The 21865-nt window shown below is 38.2% G+C and overlaps 1 protein-coding gene across 1 annotated transcript in view; it reads left to right on the forward strand.

The window, feature by feature from the left end:
• The window catches only part of ugcg.L (UDP-glucose ceramide glucosyltransferase L homeolog), a gene marked incomplete at both ends in the record, with an annotated part of 41265 nt that extends 20108 nt beyond the window's left edge, over positions 1–21157 (forward strand). The window contains 7 exon segments of the mRNA NM_001090475.1: positions 12342–12444; positions 15182–15283; positions 16327–16439; positions 16692–16870; positions 17110–17196; positions 18267–18456; positions 20822–21157. Coding sequence (NP_001083944.1) covers positions 12342–12444; positions 15182–15283; positions 16327–16439; positions 16692–16870; positions 17110–17196; positions 18267–18456; positions 20822–20992 — 945 coding nt within the window.
• Between the last annotated feature and the right edge of the window lie 708 nt (positions 21158–21865).

Consider the following 21865-nt stretch of genomic DNA (forward strand, 5'->3'; position numbering starts at 1 on the left):
ATATCTTAGTGTCCCATCACATCCTAGACTGGGTCTCCTTATCCGATATTAGACCGCAAACTAATTCCGATCACAATCCCGTGTTTATAGACTTAAAAATTCCTGACCTCCCTACTCGCCAGTGGACCTGGCGTCTTAACGAATCCTTATTGAGGGACCCAGACTGTATGTCTGATCTGAAACAAACCATAACAAATTTTCAACGGGACCACGAAGGGGACGACACGACCCCGCTGACGAGGTGGGAGGCGTTGAAGTGCGTGCTTCGGGGCACTCTTATTAAACACGGCTCTAGACTCAAGAGGGCCAGGACACTGAGGTATAGTCAATTATTTCAGCAGATCCATGAGTTGGAGACCACGCACAAGGCTGACCTTGATGCTGAAACATATGGTAAACTTCAACAAGCCAGGCAGGAGCTTAAGGACTTGGCCCAATTTCAATATTGCAAATACGTTGAGAGGGGAAAGGGGAAGTTTTATGCTTGGGGCAATAAATGTGGTAAGCTACTGGCGAGGTTGTATAAGCAGCGGCAGAATGTAAATTATATCCAAACCATCCAATCAGTTGAGGGGCACTCCACCCACCATACCAATAAGATTGCTCAGACTTTTACTCAATATTACTCTAAATTATACAACTTGAAGGCAGACCCCCTCCCTGATGAACAACAACTGAAGGATTACATAGCTGCAACCACCCATTCGCGTTTAGTAGATCCAGAAATACTAGAGGCACTGAACGGGCCCCTCCTTCAGGAGGAACTAAAACTGGCCATCTCTTCTACCCCCCAGGGCAAATGTCCCGGACCGGACGGCTTCTCTATAGGGCTGTATGAACATTTAGGGGACTCCCTAGCATCGGTTATCCTCCCAGCATTTAACGCCATTTCTGACACGACGCCTCCCTCCCAGTCCTTCCTGGAGGCGACCATAACAGTACTGCCTAAGCCGGGTAAAGACCCGACAACCTGTGCTAGCTATCGCCCCATTTCCTTATTGAATGTTGACACAAAGCTGTATGCCAAGATGTTGGCCAACAGATTGAAGCCCTTGCTGAGCATGCTTATACACACTGATCAGGTGGGGTTTGTCCCGGGTCGGGAAGCGAGAGACAATACCATCAAGACCTTCTCCGTCCTCCAATATGCTCAAAGGCGTAAAATCCCACTTATCTTGTTATCGACGGACGCGGAGAAGGCCTTTGATCGGGTAAGCTCAGGGAATCTCTCATACAAACTGGTCTAGGGCAGTCTTTTATATCTAAAGTCATGGCATTGTATACAGTCGGCTAGGATCAGGATAAATGGAACTCTATCGTCAGCTTTCTCCCTCACGAATGGAACACGCCAGGGATGCCCCTTGTCCCCTTTGCTCTATATTTTAACAATGGAACACTTGATAACTGCGATCAGGAATAATACTTTGATTCAGGGCGTGACAATAGGTGACAGGGAGGTTAAAGCAGCTGCATTTGCTGATGACCTCTTAGTTTATGTGAAATCCCCTTTCCTTTCAATCCCTCCATTAATGCAAGAATTGGACAGGTTCGGCCTCTATAGTAATTTTAAAATTAATATGACCAAATCTGAGGCGTTAAATGTCTCTCTGCCCAAACCCGATCTACTCAGACTGCAACGAAATTTTCCATTTGCATGGCAACCTAACTCCCTCAAATACCTTGGGATTCTGGTCCCTCGCGACAGTTCCACAGCTGCGACACTCAATTACTCCAAATTATTGAACCAAATTAAGGCTGACCTACAAAGGGTTGACCAGTCACTCATCACTTGGTTTGGGAGGATTAACTTTATCAAAATGATAATCCTACCGAAATTTCTCTACCTTTTCCAGACCCTCCCCACACCGCCTACTATGTCTATCTTGCAAAAAGCCAATAAGCTCATCACGCAATTTGTTTGGGCCAATAAGTCACCCCGTATCAAAATGTCAGTATTGTACAGGCGCAAACAGAATGGAGGGGCAGGATTACCCGACTTGTATACTTATTGGCAAGCAGCAACCTGCGCTAGACTGGTTGACTGCTTTCATTATCGGGATCAAAAAGATTGGATTCAGATAGAACAGTCTCAGGTGAAGCAGCCTTTAGAGGCGTTACCTTGGATTATTCCCAAAGATAGACAAGAAACTTCGGTGTTACCCATAACTATTTACAATATATTATTGATGTGGGACAACCTCATACGACAGATACCCTTGTCGGTTCGACCAGGGCCAATGACTCCCCTGATTGGGAATCCAGCATTTCCGCCGGGTATGCTTAGTAAGGGTTTCTTGGCTAAAAGACAAAGGGAGAATTATCCCTTTATCAAGGTGCGAAGTTTGACAGGTGTGGCTACTCTAGACAATATTTTGGAGGTTTATGCACCATCAATTAACCCATTGGTTTCAAACACATCCAGAGAAAGACTTGCTATTGTCGGACGGTACGGCGTTTGATGGTCTCTGTTTAGCTAAATTGAAACCTGCCCATACTTTAGCGCAAGTGTACTCCATACTCTTGGAGCTGAAGGGTACCCAGGATCTCGAATTTAAGGCTCACTGGGAGAGAGAGCTTAATACTTCCTTTAGTGTCAAAGACTGGGAACGATCCTTTACCCTTACTCACAAGTTGGCCACCGCGTGCAAAGCACAGGAGACTAACTATAAGATTCTCACCAGGTGGTATAGGTGCCCCACGACCCTACATAGTATTTACCCCGGAGTGTCCGATTTATGTTGGCGCTGTAACATGGAGAGAGGGACCATGACGCATATTTGGTGGTGCTGTCACTTATTGCAACCCTTTTGGATATCAGTCTTCCAGCTCATCTCTCGGGTCGTAGGGGTAGTTATCCCACCTGATCCCTCATTAGCACTGCTAACAATACCTTCCCCCACTACTCAGCTGAAAATTGTACCTAAGGGCTTTATAGCATTTGCAATAGCGGCAGCTCGAACTGTCATTCCTAGATTATGGAAGAGTACTAGACCGCCCACAGTGGCTGAATGGGTAGTGGAACTTAACCAGATACAACGTACGGAAGAATTGTTCATACACAACCAAATCCCCTACCAAGTATATTGCAACCTGGGCATCCTGGACCCTTTTCAAATCTTCATTGGATTATACCCATGCTTTAGCTGCTGTATGATGTCCCTTCATGGAACGGGTAATGTCTGCATCTGTGAACTTTGTTTTCCTGTGAACTTGATGATAGATCGTGATGATGATGTTGTTGCATCCTTAGGATTTGTTAGATTGTGATGTACTGATCCACCCTTGTCTTTCTATTCTTTTGGTGACCCTTGCTACCACTGACTAAGAGGATGTTACTGGGTTCTACTTATGCTGTTTCCGAGATGTTGTCAATTATTGTGTACTACTGCTTGCACTGACTGTACATACATCTTGTGAATGCTACTAGGGGTCACTCCCTTCTGATATCATTTTTTGTTGTTCTTAATATTTTATGTTTTCTTCTTTCTGTATATTGTCTTTGTTTTACCCTTGTCTAAAACCAACTGAACTGAAAAAAGTGTTGGAAGCAGGGCCGGAACTAGGGGTAGGCAGAAGAGGCACCTGCCTAGGGTGCAACGAAAGGGGGGCACTGGGCAGGTACCTGACTTTTGCCTACCCCTAGTTATGTTCGTTGCTCTCCCCGCCTTCCACCCCTCCGTCGTTCCTCCCTGCCTCCCTCCCCTCAAGTGCTTTACCCCGTCTCCCCTCAGTCAATTTTCCCCGCCTCTCCCCTCCGGCGATCTTCTTCGATTCTGCGCATGCAGGTTCGAGCATGCGCATGCGAGCGCAAGTTCGCTCATGCGCAGATTCGCACAGGCGCCGCTACTGCCCGGCTTGCCTAGAGTGCCTGGACAGCGTGGCCCGCCTCTGGTTGGAAGGTGAACAACCCCTTTAACATAGTATTTATTTTTACTTTTCTGTGCTCTGCAGGAGACAACACAAGCCAGAGGGGATTGGGGTGGGTGTTATTAAAGCTTAATGCTAATAAAGGTCAAGCAAACTACAGTAAATTACTGTAAAGCATCCGTTTGAAAGTGTGAGTTGTATGTACGTCGAGTGTCTGTAACTCCAGAACTCCCTGTATACCGCTACAAAGATGTTATCTTAAAGTAGCTATATTTAATACTTTTGCTATATAATATATAGAGCTTATAATTATAGAGCTTGCCTCCCAGGCTTTAGAGTACCTTCAGAACAGCAGTAGCTTTTTAAAACTTTCCTGTTTGAGCAAACCTTTTAGGCATGCTGTGCCAAGTCAAATATTAGAGCCACGCCTTTTGTTAACATTACTTCTATTTAAAAAGGCTCATAAGGAATCATTAGAATGAGCCTCCAACCTTATAAGAATGATCTGTAATCAAAGGGAAAAATGCAATTTGTAATATCTGGATGAGCTTTGATAGTGTTCCTGAGGCCAATACATATATAATTGCATGCACCAGTTTTAAATATCAGCAATGTTTTATATTGCCATGTTAAAATGTGTAACTAGTAACAGGTTTGCATACTACCACCTAGAGACCAACCTATTTTCTGGTACAGGTATGGGATCCATTATCTGGAAAACCAATATCCAGAAAGCTCTGAATTACGGAATGGCTCTCTCCTATAGACTTTTAATCCAAATAAAATCTTAAAAATGATTTCCCTTTTCTCTGTAATAATAAAACAGTACCTTGTACTTGATCCCAACTAAGATATAATGCATCCTTATTGGAGGCAAAACCAACCTATTGGGTTCATTTAATGTTTAGGTAATTGTCTAATAGACTTAAGGTATGAACATCCAAATTAAGGAAAAATCCATTATCCAGAAAACCCCAGGCCCGAGCATTCTGGATAACAGGTCCCATACCTGTAATACATGGTCTATATTGCAAGTGTATAAGGTAACCTACACATTTATTTCAAAAGTGCATGAAGAGTGAAAATGGTCCATTTCCAATATATTGTGTGTGCCACTCTTTTCCCATTTTTTTAATTGAATGTGATTCCCTATACAGTGGGAGAATGGACAGTGCAGCAGCAGTAGCTGCATTATACGCTCTGGTAGCAGATCAGTTATAAAGGTCTAGAGAGCATCTATAATTGCTACCTTTATTGTACATGACCTTCTTAGTGTGTTTTTCAAAGATTTGGCTGCATTCCACCTGTATGGTAAACTAATACCGTAGTTACAAAAAAATAAGAAACTTTCATTGTGGTTTCTGAAATTAAGTGGGGCAACAATCTTAGAACTCCTGGGTTATGCCATTCCTTTGGGAATTCATGTCATACCCATGGTCGCAAACTATTCAGCATTTCTAAGATTAAAGAGCAGTGCAAAGGGTAAAGTTCTGCTCTTTTATTCAGTAATAATTTAACTACCTCAGCATTTAAGTTGCATCGATTTCTACACTATTTCATTTGTATCAGGGCTGTAAATTAGTTTGGGGCTGGTCTAGAATTGATTTGCCAAACAACTAATCTGTTGATGTTGGACTGTAATACATATAAACATTAAAGACATGCTTTGTGGAAACTCTCAGTATTTCTGTAACATACCCCTTTTTAACATTAGATTTAACATCTGTAAAATTCTAACTTCATAAAGTGGTTACCCCTGATGCCTTGTTGCTTTGGGGTTATTGTAGATAATGTTATGTATGGCTGTAAGCATTTTGCTTTGCTTTCTTTCAAAAGTGAAATTAATTGTGTGTGTGTGTGTATGTGTATGTGTAGATATATATATCCTTGAAAAAGGTCCTAATGTGGACCATGACAACAATAAAAAATATTATATTTTAAAAGGGAGTGCTGGTCTGCTGATAATTGATATATATATATATATATATATATATATATAATTATTTTATTTTTTTTAACTTATTTATTTATTTTTTAAATGGCATTTCTTTAAAAGATACATCCATTGTACCTCATTGGCCATACTTTTTATTATGATTATTATTATGATTGCTGCGGGGCATCTGTTTCTTCCCTTATTTAAAATATGGCACCAAAACAATTTCACAGGTTTATTAACAAAATCACTTGAAAGTTTGAAAAAGAAAGTCTTGTTTTAGGGTGCATACATTGGTGGTACACGCGCACACTTATTAACAATCATTTAATGAAAGCACTGTTTATTTCATGGCTATAAAATAGTTTTTTGTGGTAGAGCCACACAGGCTGGTTTATTGTCCATAGTTAAATCCTAAAACAAATCTGACAGATTTGCCAGACAGAGCAATACTCATTACACAGTACTGGTTTGCTTTGCTGTTCAGCAGAGATCTTAGGCCTAACACCAGCACTTGTCATTTTATTTACATTTTAAGTTAATATTTGTGTGTCCAGTACCTGCAAATAAAATATTTCTTGCCACCAAGAAGGGTTTCATACTGTAGATGTATAGAGAGCAATGGATGATATTTATCTTTATTAACTGCATTGTATTGTAAGCCGCTTATTGCAGGTTTGATTCCTCGTGATGTGTTAATCATTTCCTGTAGTCTTTAGAATCCATGATAATGATTCTGACACTAGATATTTAAAGTCATATGCAAAGAAAACATACAAAAGCAAGATGTAGCTGAGCTAATGCTTTAAGCTCACGGCACACATGACAATTTCTGCTGTGGGTCATCTCTCTTGCCTTTGGTTATTGTGGAATTCCACCAACACCAATGCTAGAGAGCACTGAAAATCCCACTTGTGCCAGCTTCAAGACATTTGCATCTGTGGGGCAAGCCACATGATACATTTGTAAATCTCTAAATTAATTTTTCTAATTGCATTTACCTGTAGCCCCAGACTTAAGTTGGCCATACACGGGCCGATAGAGTCGGCAGCTTATTGGCCCGTGTATTGCCATCTCCCACATCTTCAGTCTTCTTTTGTAAGGGACCAACGACACTGAGCTATTTGGCGAATGCACAGTTGTAGCCAGACCGCTATTCACGCAAACTGCGCATGCACCAAAAAGTGCCAAAGGAAAAAGGATCCGAAGATGCAGAAGATGGCTCCCATGAACTCCACTGTGCTTCTCTGCATGGATACATGAGCATGATATTCAGGGACACGTTTTGGAATACATTCTCTGCAGGGAGAGTTTAACTTTGTGTTTTGTATAAAGCAATATCTTCTATGTAGTTGTATCTTAAGGAACTTTTTTGCTGCTCTGCTGATTACTGGGCAAGTACTGTAATCATAGGGTTATGATTTGATGTCATAAAATCTCTTATCACAGCTATATTTATACTGTTTAATCTAAACTGACCATAGCTTACCCTGTAACATGCTAGTTGTCTGTCTGATTTTAAGGATAAACCCGACGGGCTGAAAACAGGTCTGCTGAAATACGCAGGCAGAGAATCATCCCCTACGTGAGTCTTTGCATTATTTGCGTTCTGGGTACAGGCAGGAGATGATGCCAGTGCCAGTGTAGGGGCTGATTCTCAGCCTCAGTATTTGAGCAAGCCAGTTTTCAGCCCTGTCTGCAATAAACCTCAGTAATCTTTACACAAGTTAATATAGTGCTCCCAATCATTACTTCCAAATGAATTATGAGGCAACTTCGGGCAACCTCGGAAAACCCTAAGGATGATTTCACAATATAGTGTCAATGACTGGCACCGCATTCCTTGTCTTGCTCAAAGTTAAGGGTCTAAAGCAGGAAAAGGGCTTTGTAATAAGCGAGTGACACACACAGAGACACACACGCTTATCTCCGTTTTGTGGTCTGATCATCAAACTTTCCTGCTTCTGTGTAGCACTGATTTCCCCTTTTTTGTGTGTGTATTGATAACATGGTATTGATGTTGCCAACTTCAGTTAGTGAAAACCTGCCTGATCTATAGTTTGTTTCTAGTTGTAGCAAATATTTGTGACAACAATTTGGGTGTTCCTTTCCTGTCCAGGCTGTTGCATATTAAAAAAGATTTTTTTGATTAAGGATGATTAACACATGCTCTATGCATACATTAGACTAAATGTATATTCCACTTTTGCAGTATGTAAATTAAATCTGGCATATCCTGTTCCACAGGCCCTGTCTGTATCTGAAAGATACCTGAAATATACATGCATGTTCAGATGTTACAATGACACAATGGACAAACTTAATAGATATATTGATCCCAGTATTTATATATTCATAAATATGTAATACTATCCTTTTTATGCAGGCCTTAACAGAGGTTATTCATCTTTCACATCAGTCCCTGTCTTGACTTAGTTTATAAGCTAAGGTCCAAATCTCATTTGGTTATATTTAGCTAACAATCAACCTGCCTGAATGTTTGTGGAGTTTGGGAGGAAACCATAGTATTTGGTTATTATCCTTTTCATAGCACAACAATACCCAGCATCAGAAGGTTGTGTTAGCTTTTCCCATGTTTACATACAGTAAATACATGTAATGCAGTTGGTTTGGCTTCTTTGACCTTATATGCAGTTTTTGTGTCTTTGTAATTCTAGTTATCTATGGACCTGTGTTTCTGGGAATTATAGTGTGCAAACTGTAGGGCTGAGTGTTCTATATCAGACTAAAGCATCATTCGGATTCTAATAATTATACTGTATTTTGTTGTGGAACTGATTATTCATTGTTTAACCACAAATTTGACATATCTGGAGCCTATACCTTTATAAAGTAAACATTTATTTAAACAGTATTTCCTTACCTAGCATTATTGATTTTCTTTTTCCATCTCTAGCAAAGTATGGTAAGCAATAAAATATATTCTCATATGCCTTTTTTTTAAGGCATCCACCACCACCACCATGAACATTTTATGAAAATATGCATTGACTAATCAACCCATCAATGCTAAGTGTACTCAATAAGCAAGGGTGTAATTTCCAGTTCTTGGATAAAGATATGGAAAAAACCTGCAAATATGTAGATAATCACTTTGTAAAAATAAAAGGAAACACAACACACAGATGCTTGCTTGCATTTTAATGGTGGATATGTGGCCTTCTGTGCATATCAGGGAAACTCCAAACAAGTGCAGTGGTATGTGTGTGTACACACACACACACACACAAACACCCCCCCCGTAATTTGGCTCTTTATACCTTAGTCTAATAGAAAATCACATAAACATCAAATAAACCCAATATGCTGTTTTTTATTCCAATAAGGATTAATTATATCGTAGTTGTGATGAAGTACAAGGTACTGTTTTATTATTACAGAGAAAAAGGAAATTATTTTAAAAAAATTAGGATTATTTGGATAAAATGGAATTTGTGGGAGATGGCAGTTCCGTAATTCGGAGCTTTCTGGATAACAGATTTCCAGATAACAAATCCTATACCTGTTTCTATATCCGCTGCATGTTGGCGCTCCAACTTGGATAAATTGGGTGCGGGGTCAAAAACTAAGTGTACGCTTGTATTCCTTGATAAAGGTTCCAATAGGGATCGTTGAAATGCACAGTGATTGAGAATAAACTTTAATTTTTTCACGATATGGAGTGCGGATCCTTATACCAATATATATATATATATATATATATATATATATATATATACACATATATATATATACATATATACATATATATATATATATATATATCTATCTATATATCTCTTTCAGTTGCTGCCCTTTTAATTGCTTAGCCAATGGCACATGTAATGTTTCTCTACCAGCGACTTTCAGATGGCAGAGAAATGCCAACCACATTTCTCTGCTCCTTGGCATTTTTGGGGTTCAAGAACTACTAGGCCTTAAGGTGATTACTTAGCCAAGTGTGAATGCTTTGAATGCATAGGAAAGAATGATTGAAATGACAGTATATAAGTTGATCTTTGTCATTAGTCATGGAAGGGGAAAAAGGTGTCATTTAAAACCAGGTTTCTCTTTGTCCACGTCTCATAGCACTGGCCTGTTCTTTTATATAAGCAGCTTCTAATCACTCATCTCGCATTAATACATCTTAGATTAAGCTGTCTGAGTTCTTCCATTGTACAGATAACCTTAATATACTGTTAAATGAAATTCCCTTTGATATCCAATATTTGGTTAGCTGTGAAAAAAATTATAGGAAAAACATTCTCTTTTGTACTCTTGAAAAAAAAAACAGCATATAAGAATGTGCCCCAAATGTCATCGATATTGGCTTGTATTCTGGTCACCATTCTGTTGTACCCCGGTAATGGAGCCATTGCCTATTTTTGGGAACTTAAATGTCAGGCTGACAGTTTATGAGGTTCCCTTTCTGTTCCAGTAAAGAGATGTAATCAAATGTCTGTGCTATGATAGCCTTGCTCAGTATTGCACTGATTTATTGGCAATATTTGCTAGCATAATGCAAATGTTACTAAATAATAGTGGTCAGGCACAGCAGTGCAACACTGATGTCAGCATAAATGTGCAGTGAAAGAGATTGAATTGTAATCTATCCCAATGAATACCTATTAATTGTTTATGCCTTATAGGCTTCATTAATCTGATTCTGACTCAATAATCATTGTGGACTGAATGGACTGTGAGGGCTTAATTTACTTCCTTGTTGACAGTTGTCATGCTCAGTGTGAAGCAGCTATTTATGTGTCCGTCATATTGCTGCTCATTTAGCTCTGTACATATTTGTGCCTGCCTTATTACATTGCTTGCACTGATCCTTTACTTTAAAGGGGTGGTTTACCTTTAAGTTAAATTTTAGTATCTCATAAAATTGCCAATTCTAAGCAACTTTTCAATTGGTCTTTATTATTTGTTCTAGTTTTTATGATGTGTTTTCTTCTAACTATTTCCAACATTCAAACGGGGGTCACTGACCCCATCTAAAAACAAATGCACTGCAAAGCTACACATTTATTGTTATTGCTACTTTTTATTACTCATCTTTCTATTCTGGACCTCTCCCATTCATATTCCAGTCTCTTATTCAAATACTGTACTGGACCCTAGCAACCATATTTCTGAAATTGCAAAGTGAAAAGCAGCTGAATAAAAAGTTAAATGACTAAAAAACAAAAAGTAATAGAAAATGAAAAGCAACTGCAAATTTTCTCAGAATATCACTCCCTATATCATACAAACCAGGTTCAGTGTTCTATTTCTCTATATCAAACTAAAAGTTAACTCAAAGGTGAACAAACCCTTTAATATGTACTTCAGTATATTTTTTAGAGCAAATGCAGTCACCCTAGAATCCTTTTTCATGTTGAAATCTTCTTTCTGGGGTATCCTTTCAAATGTTCTTTGCTCCTATTATATTTATCATGGCAAGATAACTCAAAGAAATTCTTAATCATTGCAGTGTGGGTGTAAAAAGTCCCTAAAGGCTGACAATAAATGAAGACATGTGAGGAGGGCCTGTGAAATTTCAGAGGATGAATGTTGAATTCTGTGAAATTCCTGGCATTTATTACATTTGCAAGTTCGGTTGCAGTAAGAATGCAGTGCTTGTAAATCAGTGAGACTTCATTACTTTATGCGCTCCTCAGATGCTCGATAGGGGAGAGAGTGTTGAATCTATACTGGCAGTACTGGCATAGTTGCACACATGGTTTTGTCACTACCACTTTTTACAAAGGAAGTAATCACCAGCAGAGATTTTAGCAGAATACACATCATTTCATGAAAGATAAAACCCATCATAATTTGCAGGGATGTGTGTCGGTACATAAATCCTTTGACTCCTACTCTTCATTTTATGGTACCTCTGACTCACCCTAATGTATTTTCCATGTTGATTGAAGGAAGTTTAATTCACAACATACAAGGTATCTTATAACTGCCAAAGCTCAAAAATATAAGCCATATCCTTTCGTAATTCTAAACCAAAATCAAAGTTAAACTACATAAACCAAACACAATTGGAAAACCTAAAATAATATTAATTGAACCTGGCATACAGCTGTAGAATAGCTGCTAAATGCAATCCAAAATGAACTAAAGTATTGTCCTTAGAAACAGAATTGCTTCCGTCATATCCTCCTTCATAGAAGCTTTTAAATCTGATTACATTCAGTGCTTGTATTTAAAGTTTTTCGGAGTCGGCATTTTTGAGGGCTCCAGATAACCAAAATTGCTCCCGACTCCACAGCTCTGTTGATTTGAATTTTGTCATTTTCTCATTCATTGTAAAATGTGGTACACAGTAGTGCTTTTTTGCCACATTTATTTTTCTGGGCAGAGAAGGTCCTATATGTGACATTAAAAGCCATTTCCAATGGGTGTAGTTACACCTAATTAAAAATACACTTTTTGACAGGTTCCAATATCTACAAAAATGGGATTACAGCTGTAAATCCATGTAGTGTTTTTAAGATCTGTGTTTGACTTATAGCTACATTTATTTTCTTCTCTTATTTTGCAGTTTGAAATCCTTCTTTGTGTGCAAGATCTTGATGATCCAGCAGTGGATGTATGTAAAAAATTGCTTGGCAAATATCCTAGTGTAGATGCCAAATTATTTATAGGTAAGTCACATTGAGACTCTACTGTATGTTGTCTGTCAGATTTTATGAACATGAAAAAAACCACACTCAGGGTGTTTGATTAACTGCTACCATCTGGCAGAAAACAGCTGAATATAAAACGCCCGTCTCCAACTTTTATCATTGCTAATACTATTGACTTGAAAAGTACCGTTGTTACACCCCCCCCCCCTACAACCAATAGGGCACTTTTCATTACTTTTCATTTACTACTGTTAGGAGTAGTACATTTGCATTGTAGTTTTGAGTGACTGTTTCCAGTTTGCATGCCTTGGTTATGTAAAAACAAGCATTTTATCATACATACCAAGCACAACATTACCATCCGGTAACAGTCTTACAGGTTTACTTTTGGTGATATTCTATGTTATAATTCAAAACCATGGTAAGCCTAGCAAAGCCTGGCAACCACAACTTTTGAAAGGGTGGCTGTGATCCCTCTGGTTATAATTAAATTCACAACAGGGTGATGCATTTAGGAAGCAGTCACTGTAGTGCTGTTAGTAATATCTGATACTCTCTATTCCAGACTTTATTTGGCACATCTTCAAGTATTCAATGATTTTATTTTGTATACATATAAACATTGAGGATTTACTTAAATCCAAATTTATCAAATTTTTTTTATCAAATAAAGCTCTACCAACCCCCCTATTCACAACTTTGCTTTATTTATCATTAAAATAACTCAAATCAGATTGAGAAAAAACTAAATAAAACCGAACGAAAATCCGAATCATATGATTTTTTTCTGGTTATTGCCCAAAAACTCAAACTTTTTCGGATTATTGGGCTAAATCTTAAAAATTGCGATAGGGACATCTGTCACTGATTTATACATGACCTCGACAAGTTTGAGATGGCGAATTTTCGGATTCTGGCTTTTTGCAGCAAGGGGGTATAATAAATCTCTAAAAATTCGAGTTTTTGCCCCCAAAAAGGCAGACAAGAAAATTTTGAGTTTTAGTAGATAACCGCCTAAATGTGCAAGTGTTTATAATCTTCCACCATTTGGGATAGAAAATGTGTGTTCTAAGGGGCACCGATTATTGCATGTAGATGAATGTGGGAGAACAATTTTCTTATTGACAATTTATTTGACTGCTTCTCACCGATTTCTGCTGATTATTAAAAACTCGTGACGCATGGAAAGGTGCATTTATGAAGAGGTTAAATTGCAAGCTAAACCACTGTTAATTCTTTAGAGACTCAGAGATGAGCCATTATGACTCTTCCAGTCTGCAAAGAGCTGATTCCTAATCATACAGCTCCCTCCTGCCAACTATGAATATTTCAGCCACTACACATTTCTGTGCTAATCCTTGGGACACTTATGTGTATTTTGTGCCTAGTGGACACTGAGGGGCAAATTCACTAAGATTCGTAGTTGCGCCAGGCGTAACTTCGCCACACTTCGCCAGGCGTAGTTTCGCCAGCGCTCCGCAAATCCGGAGTTGCGCTCAGGGGTAGCGTAAGGTTGCGAAGTTGCGCTAGCGTTGATTCGCTAAGCGAAGTGAAGTTACGCTAGTGATGGTTAATTTGCATACGGCGCCAAATTCAAATTTCAATGGAGGAATACGTACAATCACTACAAATGCCTGGGAAACCTTCAAAACATCAAATAAAAAATTTTTTTTGCCCTACACATGTGCCCTCTGTATAGTTAAATTGCCATGAGTTAGGAAATGTAGGGGGGAAGGAGGGGAGCCCCAAAACATTTTTCGATCTTTTTCAGCCTATCACCCATAATATAGAAAAAACGCCAGCGTTTTTTGGGACTTAGAAAAAATTTTAACTTTTTTTGAAGCAATCCCTATCTACTCTATTGCGCTTCGCCTGGTCTGAGGTGGCGAAGGAAGTCTAGCGTAAAAGGTAGCGTTCAGTACAATGCGCGCGTTAGTGAATTTGCGTAGTTACGTCCGTTGCGAAAATTCGCCAGGCGTAAGGGTGCGAAGTAACACTAGCGAATTTACGCCAGCGTTCGTTAGTGAATTTGCGAAGTAACGAAAATGACCAACGCTAGCGAATTGCCCCTGAGAGTGGCGCTCATAAAGACTATTAATTTTGTAGGTCAGGTTGTGCATGTAGAAAACTGTTCGGTTTCAATGGACTGAAATAAATTGGGATTATTAATGCAATTCAGGAGTTCATATGAGTTCAGCAGATTTTAACACTGGGAAAATACACCTATATAATGACATTAGACTTCCTCTCAGAATGTGCCGTTTCCATGCAACTCCATTGGAATGAAGTTTGAATGGAGTTATTTTTTTCATTTCATTGGGCTCTTTGTGGTATATGGGTTGTAGTATGCTATAACTCAGGGCTTGTGCAGATCTTTGCTCTGTATATATGGTTTGATTCTGGATGTCTGGCCATTTGCAAAATGGGGTTGAATGCTTGAAAGGGCACAGATTTAAATATAAATCTGTTGATTTATATTTACCTTAGATGTAGCTTCTGAGAGTACCCTTTCTGAATGTAGGACTAACGCCATAGTGAAGTAAATTTCGTTTGGACCAGTTATCAGCAAGTACAAGAACTAGTGCTCACATAAACGCCCACTGTCTGTTTCTATCTAGCAAAATTCATTTATTGAGGCCAGCCTGTGCTCCCCCAATTTAGGAAATGATACCTTTAAAATTCTGGAATATCTACTACAGTAGAATTGTATGTAAATACTAATACTGCATTTAATCATCATTTTATTCTTTTTTAGGTGGTAAAAAAGTTGGGATTAACCCAAAAATAAACAACTTAATGCCAGGATACGAAGTGGCCAAATATGATCTCATATGGATTTGTGATAGTGGAATAAAAGGTATGTTTTTAAAGACTGTTTCCTTCTTGCCTTTAAATAGTAAAATGTGTAAAGTTAATTAATCCTCCATAAGGAACTGTGTTGTAACTGTATTGGGTTTTTTGTGTTTTCTGACAAACTTTTAGATACATTTACAGAAAAAGATTTAAATAGAATATGCAATTTAGGCGTAGGAGTGGAGAGTCAACAATTAGTGTTTCCTTAAAGATTATTTTAATTTAACAACTTTTATGAAACCAAACATAATGTGATTGTGTCAGTAGAGGCACTATAGTCTAGCAACCAAGGAAATGGGAGTCATTTGCAGTTGTTGAGGAATGCATTTCCCAGCATTCTTTCCCAGGCACAAAAGCAGAAGGCATCTTATATTAGATCAAAACCATCAGAAAACAAACATTTTCTGTTTCTCTGCAGAAATGCAAAACATTTGGCAACATCATGCTCTGTGGATGTGTAAAACAGAAGTTCTGTAACCACATTTAAATAGTCATCAAGCTGTTTAGCTAATTCTATATATTCTATATGTTATGGCCTATAGCTGTTTTAAAATTGCATCTTCAGCTGAATAAAGGGAGGCTGTAGTGTCATAAGAGTGGAATCTAAAAATTGCATAGTAGAGCTTATTCAAAATAAATATGGACATATTTTGCGTAATAATTTTTCAGTGGAAAGTGCTGAATATAATGTATTTATCTGAAGACAGTTCAGAATGGCCAGTTGAAATGTTTTCATACACACCTCTTGATAAACTTCACCAAGTCCTGCCCATATAGATTTAATTAGCAAAGCAATCTGATCCTCAACAAAGGGAGGTAGTGTAAAATAAGTCTAGTGGTGTGGAGGCAGTTTGATTTCATTAAAAATATGAAGTGCTTATAAATGTCAAAAAACACCTATACAAGTGGTATCCTTTTATCCCATAATAGTCAGTGGGAGGCAGCTGTATCAGTTTCAGGAACTCTTTTGCTGGTTAATACACCATAGCCTTTAGAATGTTTCTGTACCACAGAACCATTGCCAATTAAGATTGTTTGACTTCACAGTGAAACCAGACACATTAACAGACATGGCCAATCAAATGACAGAGAAAGTTGGTTTGGTTCACGGACTGCCATATGTGGCTGATCGGCAAGGATTTGCTGCTACTTTAGAACAGGTGAGCAACTATGTTTTTTTCGTCCACCACAAAGTCATGCAGGATCCATAAGTACTTGACTGAAATGTGATGTCTCTTTTGACTTAAACTAACATGTTTTTCCTTTAGGGCATCTAAAAAGATGTTCCATTTTTAAGACAATGCTTGTGATCGGGCAAACAATTCATATTGCCCGTTTGTAAATTATGTTACATGTATATTACGCTGCCTAAAGGTTCTAATCAAAATAATATTTATGTTTTCATCAAATAGGTTTACTTTGGGACGTCTCATCCAAGGTCTTACATCTCTGCTAATGTAACCGGTTTCAAGTGTGTAACAGGAATGTCTTGTCTAATGAGAAAAGAAGTTTTGGACCAAGCGGGGGGATTAATCGCCTTTGCACAGTATATAGCTGAAGATTACTTTATGGCTAAAGCAATAGCTGACCGGTAAGTTTGTAAGCATACATTATTATTGTATTCACAGGAAAAATACTTCTTAGAGGGAAAACAAAGACGTAACATAAGGAATGAGTGATGAACGAATGGAGTAGCCTTCCAATTTTGACTACCTTAGTGATGGATTCCCAAACACATTAGTTATAAAATAAAGTACTTTTAAGTAATGAAGCATTTTATAAAGACTAAACAAAAAAAATGTTTTTTCCCCTTTTTTTAAACTTGTTTAGCGGTTGGAAATTTTCCATGGCGACACAAGTTGCAATGCAGAATTCCGGATGTTACTCTATATCCCAGTTTCAATCCAGAATGATCAGGTACGTTGTTAAAGCCAAAAGCATTTGTAGCTTGTGGGACACATTGATTATTATATATGATTTAGCATTTTGTAGTGTATATAAAAACAGGACCATGCCTACATTCTAGGGTGCCACTCTTTTTAATATGTTTAGCAGCACTGTTGTGTTTTTATATACTAAAATCAGTGTATCTGGATTGTTTCGTCTCTATTGAAAGTTGCATACTGGGTTACAGACTTAAGTTACTTTTTCTAAGATCCCAGGCAAAACAAAGGTGGCTTAGGGCGTTGTGTCCGGTATCATATTTGCACAATTTTGACAGTGCCATGTATCGTAGATCTGGATGTCTCCCAGCAGAATTGGGAGTTTTTCCAGCAGATAATGAAAAGGAGAAAAACACAATGTTCTGCACAAATCAAAACAGTTTTGTTCCTGAAGTTGTTGACAGGGCCTTGGCTGGTAAACTGAAAAGAAAGGTTTGCATTAATTTCTGGCCAAAATATTGAAAACATTTTTCCATGAATGTCCTGTAAATTATATCCTTATAAATGGTGCTTAGTGATGTATTCTGTCATATGACTCTGCAAAACTTATGTATTATATTTAATAATGCACCGACTGATTATGAGGATATTAGCAGTCACTTTAGAGTTCTATGACCTGTATAAAAGCACTCGGCCTTCAGCCTCATGTGTTTCTCTATAGTACACTCTTACTTAGCTGTAGCTAAGTATTATTTTGTTTCTGTAAACAAACACATTATGGCAGATCATGACAGCATAACATCAGGAGCAGTGCTGGCTTCAATTAATTGCATCATCTGCCAATTCAATTAATGCTTTGCATATGGGAAAGAGATCAAGAATGCACAGCAGCTCTTAAAACCAATACTGCTCCTGCCGTCACAATGTCATGCTCCCTCCTCCAGTGATATGCTGTTGAAAGTGAACAGCTAAGTGCCTACCTCACAGATATAAATAATTCAAATGATAGCTTTTTTTTTAGCTTTTCATTACAATGGCTGCAATACATCATATTTTGCAAGAAAAAAAAGTTTACCCATGTGATAATATTTATCCTTCTTCCAGATGGGCAAAGCTACGGATTAACATGCTGCCTGCAACCATCATTTGTGAGCCCATTTCTGAATGCTTTGTTGCCAGTTTAATCATTGGTTGGGCAGCACATCACATCTTCCGATGGGACATAATGGTGTTTTTCATGTGTCATTGTTTGGCTTGGTTCATATTTGACTACATTCAACTTAGAGGAGTACAGGTATGGCTTTCATTTTTTTGCTATAAAATAAAAACTTGGATGAAATAGTCACACAACCAAAGCGTAATTTCATATTGTGTTTTTATTTATGTTGAACGCTTTGTATTATTTGGACTCACAGTTCACTTTTATTGCATTTATGGAAATTATGTTCCACTACCTACATCAGTGCTCCCAAAATGACTATTACCATAAATAAATGAATAAAAAAGACTAGGTTATCCCTATTTATTAAAAAAAAAGAACTCGCTTTTCAGATGATGCGGAGGTGTAATTACCAATAAGAGTTAGAGTCCAAAGAAAAAAAGCAGTAAACCCCCTCACTACCGACGATCAACTAATTATAGGTTAATCAATTAATAAAGTGCACAGTGCTCAAGACTCTTAAAAAAAGATGAGGATACCAATCAATTCTGTGCCGACCATTAATGATTTCAATTGATAGACACCGATTCCTGAATCAATTAAGAATTTCAAAATTGCTTCAACTTAATTCTCAGTTAATTATTACAAAAGAAAAAGGGGTTTTCGACACATCTTCCATTTTCCATTCTATTAATTTGTAAATGCTGGTTGTTTGAATTTATTTAATGAACACTGAACTTATCTTTAATATTATATTTATTGTACATTATCACTTTCATTAGGAATCTTTGGCTACTAATTAATCCAAGTTGTTTAAAGGATCAGTAACATCAAAATCATACATCAAAAAAAAAAAAGTGTTTGTATACTACGGAAAAAAACACCAATATATATTAAACGTTTAAATCGCTAAGTCTTTATTTAGAAATAACTTACCGGATCTCCGCTTGCGCTCCTCTTCAGAAAAGGCGATCGGGTCATCAGTCGTGCGGGGCTTGATTTCTCCTCTTATAGAAGATAGCCAGGGAGGAGACATGGAGCGCCGCACGATGGATCGTCGCCCTGACGCCTTTTCTGAAGAGGAGTGCAAGCGGAAATTGTTATTTATTATAAATAAAGCCTTTTTTTTCATAGTATACAGACAAATTTTCTTAATAAAAATGTTGGTTACTGGTGCTTTAAGTAGTGAGTAGACATAATTTATTACAGCAATAGCACTTTAAATTTAAAAATCCTTTTATCTGAACTTGAACTGAATTGGGAAATATTTTGATGTAATAATGTTAATCTTTAATTGACCTAGAAATTGGTGTAAAAAAACCTTTTTCTTTTGTAATAATTAACGAGAAGTAAGTTGAAGCAATTTTGACAATTCTTAGGGCTCTTACACATGAGCGTTCTGACCTGCGCTCCCCTGCGTTCCGTTTTTTGGCGTTCAGCCGCAGGGGAGCGCAGGAATAGACGCAAGTCATTATTTGAAATGGGGCTGTACTCACTCAGGCGCGTGTAGGCGCCGAACGCAGGTTCAGACGCAACATGCTGCATTTTTCCTGCGTTCGGCGCCTACACGCGCTTGAGTGAGTACAGCCCCATTTCAAATAATGACTTGCGTCTATTCCTGCGCTCCCCTGCGGCTGAACGCCAAAAAACGGAACGCAGGGGAGCACAGGTCAGAACGCTCATGTGTAAGGGCTCTTACACATGAGCGTTTTTACCTGCGCTCCCCTGCGTTCCGTTTTTCGGCGTTCAGCCGCAGGGGAGCGCAGGAATAGACGCATTTAATTATTTCAAATGGGGCTGTACTCACACAGGCGCATGTAGGCGCCGAACGCAGGTTGAGACGCAACATGCTGCATTTTTCCTGCGTTCGGCGCCTACATGCGCCTGTGTGAGTACAGCCCCATTTGAAATAATTAAATGCGTCTATTCCTGCGCTCCCCTGCGGCTGAACGCCGAAAAACGGAACCCAGGGGAGCGCAGGTAAAAACGCTCATGTGTAAGAGCCATAAATTGATTCAGGAATCGGTGTCTATCAATTGAAATAATTAATGGTCCACACAGAATTGAATGGTATCCTCATCTTTTTTAAAGAGCCTTATTAATTGATTAACCTAAAATGAGTTGATTGTTGGTAGTGAGGGGGTTTACTACTTGTTTTCTTTGGAATCTATTACCATAAATAGCTCTCGTGGGTTAAAACAGAAAGCAGTGCATCTGCAAAACATACAAATGCTTTGTTAACGTGTAAGGCACATGAACAACCATATCTAAATGTAATACTTGGGACACCCCTACTTAATATGGCCTCCCAAAAATACGATTACAATTTCTCTCATGTCATCAGACTTTTGGGAAATAAGTTAAGTGGAAAATTAATTTCTCAAAACTTTTACAAAGTAATGAAACATAGTTGGTCTCATGGTACTAGGTACATTGTCACTTTATAAATATGTGTTAGTAATACAATGTGCCAATAATATTACTCTTGCAATTTTTGCAGGGAGGTCCTCTTAACTTTTCCAAACTGGACTATGCAGTTGCCTGGTTCATCCGGGAATCCATGACAATATATATTTTCCTGTCTGCCTTGTGGGATCCCACCATCAGCTGGAGGACAGGTCGCTTCCGATTACGGTGTGGTGGTACAGCGGAAGAAATCTTAGATGTATAGCTATGGACCTGTGGACTGTACATAACAAAACAAAGCAAAAACGTAAAATTAAAAAAAAAAGTATTATAAATTATGTTTATATAAAAATGCTTTTAAAGAGAAGAAACTACCTTTTGAATAGTTTTATTACATGTATGTTTTGCTATCTGATCTTTATTTATTTGCATGGCACTTGCATCTGTGAAGAAAAAGTACGTTTCGTAATATGGGCCAAAATGGACAGTACCATTTTTTTTTTGTGTGTGTGTAAAATGGGAGAGAACCTTAAGTCATTATAAATACTTTGCATTTCCACCCAGAGGGAAGGGGAAGGAGACCCAACTAGTGGCATTTTGGCTATTCCCAAACTACATCTTTTAGTGCAATGTGAATACTCTGTGTTAAAGTTCAGTTAACAGAGGTTCCCTGCAATTTATAGTAGGAAGCCTCTTTTCCAGATGAAAAGTAGATCACCACCATCTAGAAGGACAATATTTTTATCTTGAACACCCCTGTAAAATTCCTGCTTATTTATTTATTGCAAGCAAAAACTGGATATCGTACACACCCTTTTAAGCTACCTCGTAAAATTGCTGCAAAGTAAATATAACCGTTAAAAACATGAGGCAAATTTGTAAAACAAAATGTGTGATTGTATAAATTAAAGCAGGGATGTCTACGCTGCAGCCTTCCAGCTGTTGTAGAATTACTTCTCTCATCATTCTGTGCCAGTGGATACCTAAGGATAATGCAATTTGCAGCTCAATAACTATGAAGGCCCCTAGTTTTGCCATCCCTTGTGTTGTTTTCCTTCTATGGTGAAAAACACAAATGGAGTTTGTTGATTCTGAGGTGTAAGCCATGCTGGTGTTTGCGGGACTCTTCTTGCTGATC

This window comes from Xenopus laevis, chromosome 1L (genome assembly GCF_017654675.1).
Source record: "Xenopus laevis strain J_2021 chromosome 1L, Xenopus_laevis_v10.1, whole genome shotgun sequence".
NCBI classification, from domain to species: Eukaryota; Metazoa; Chordata; class Amphibia; order Anura; family Pipidae; genus Xenopus; species Xenopus laevis.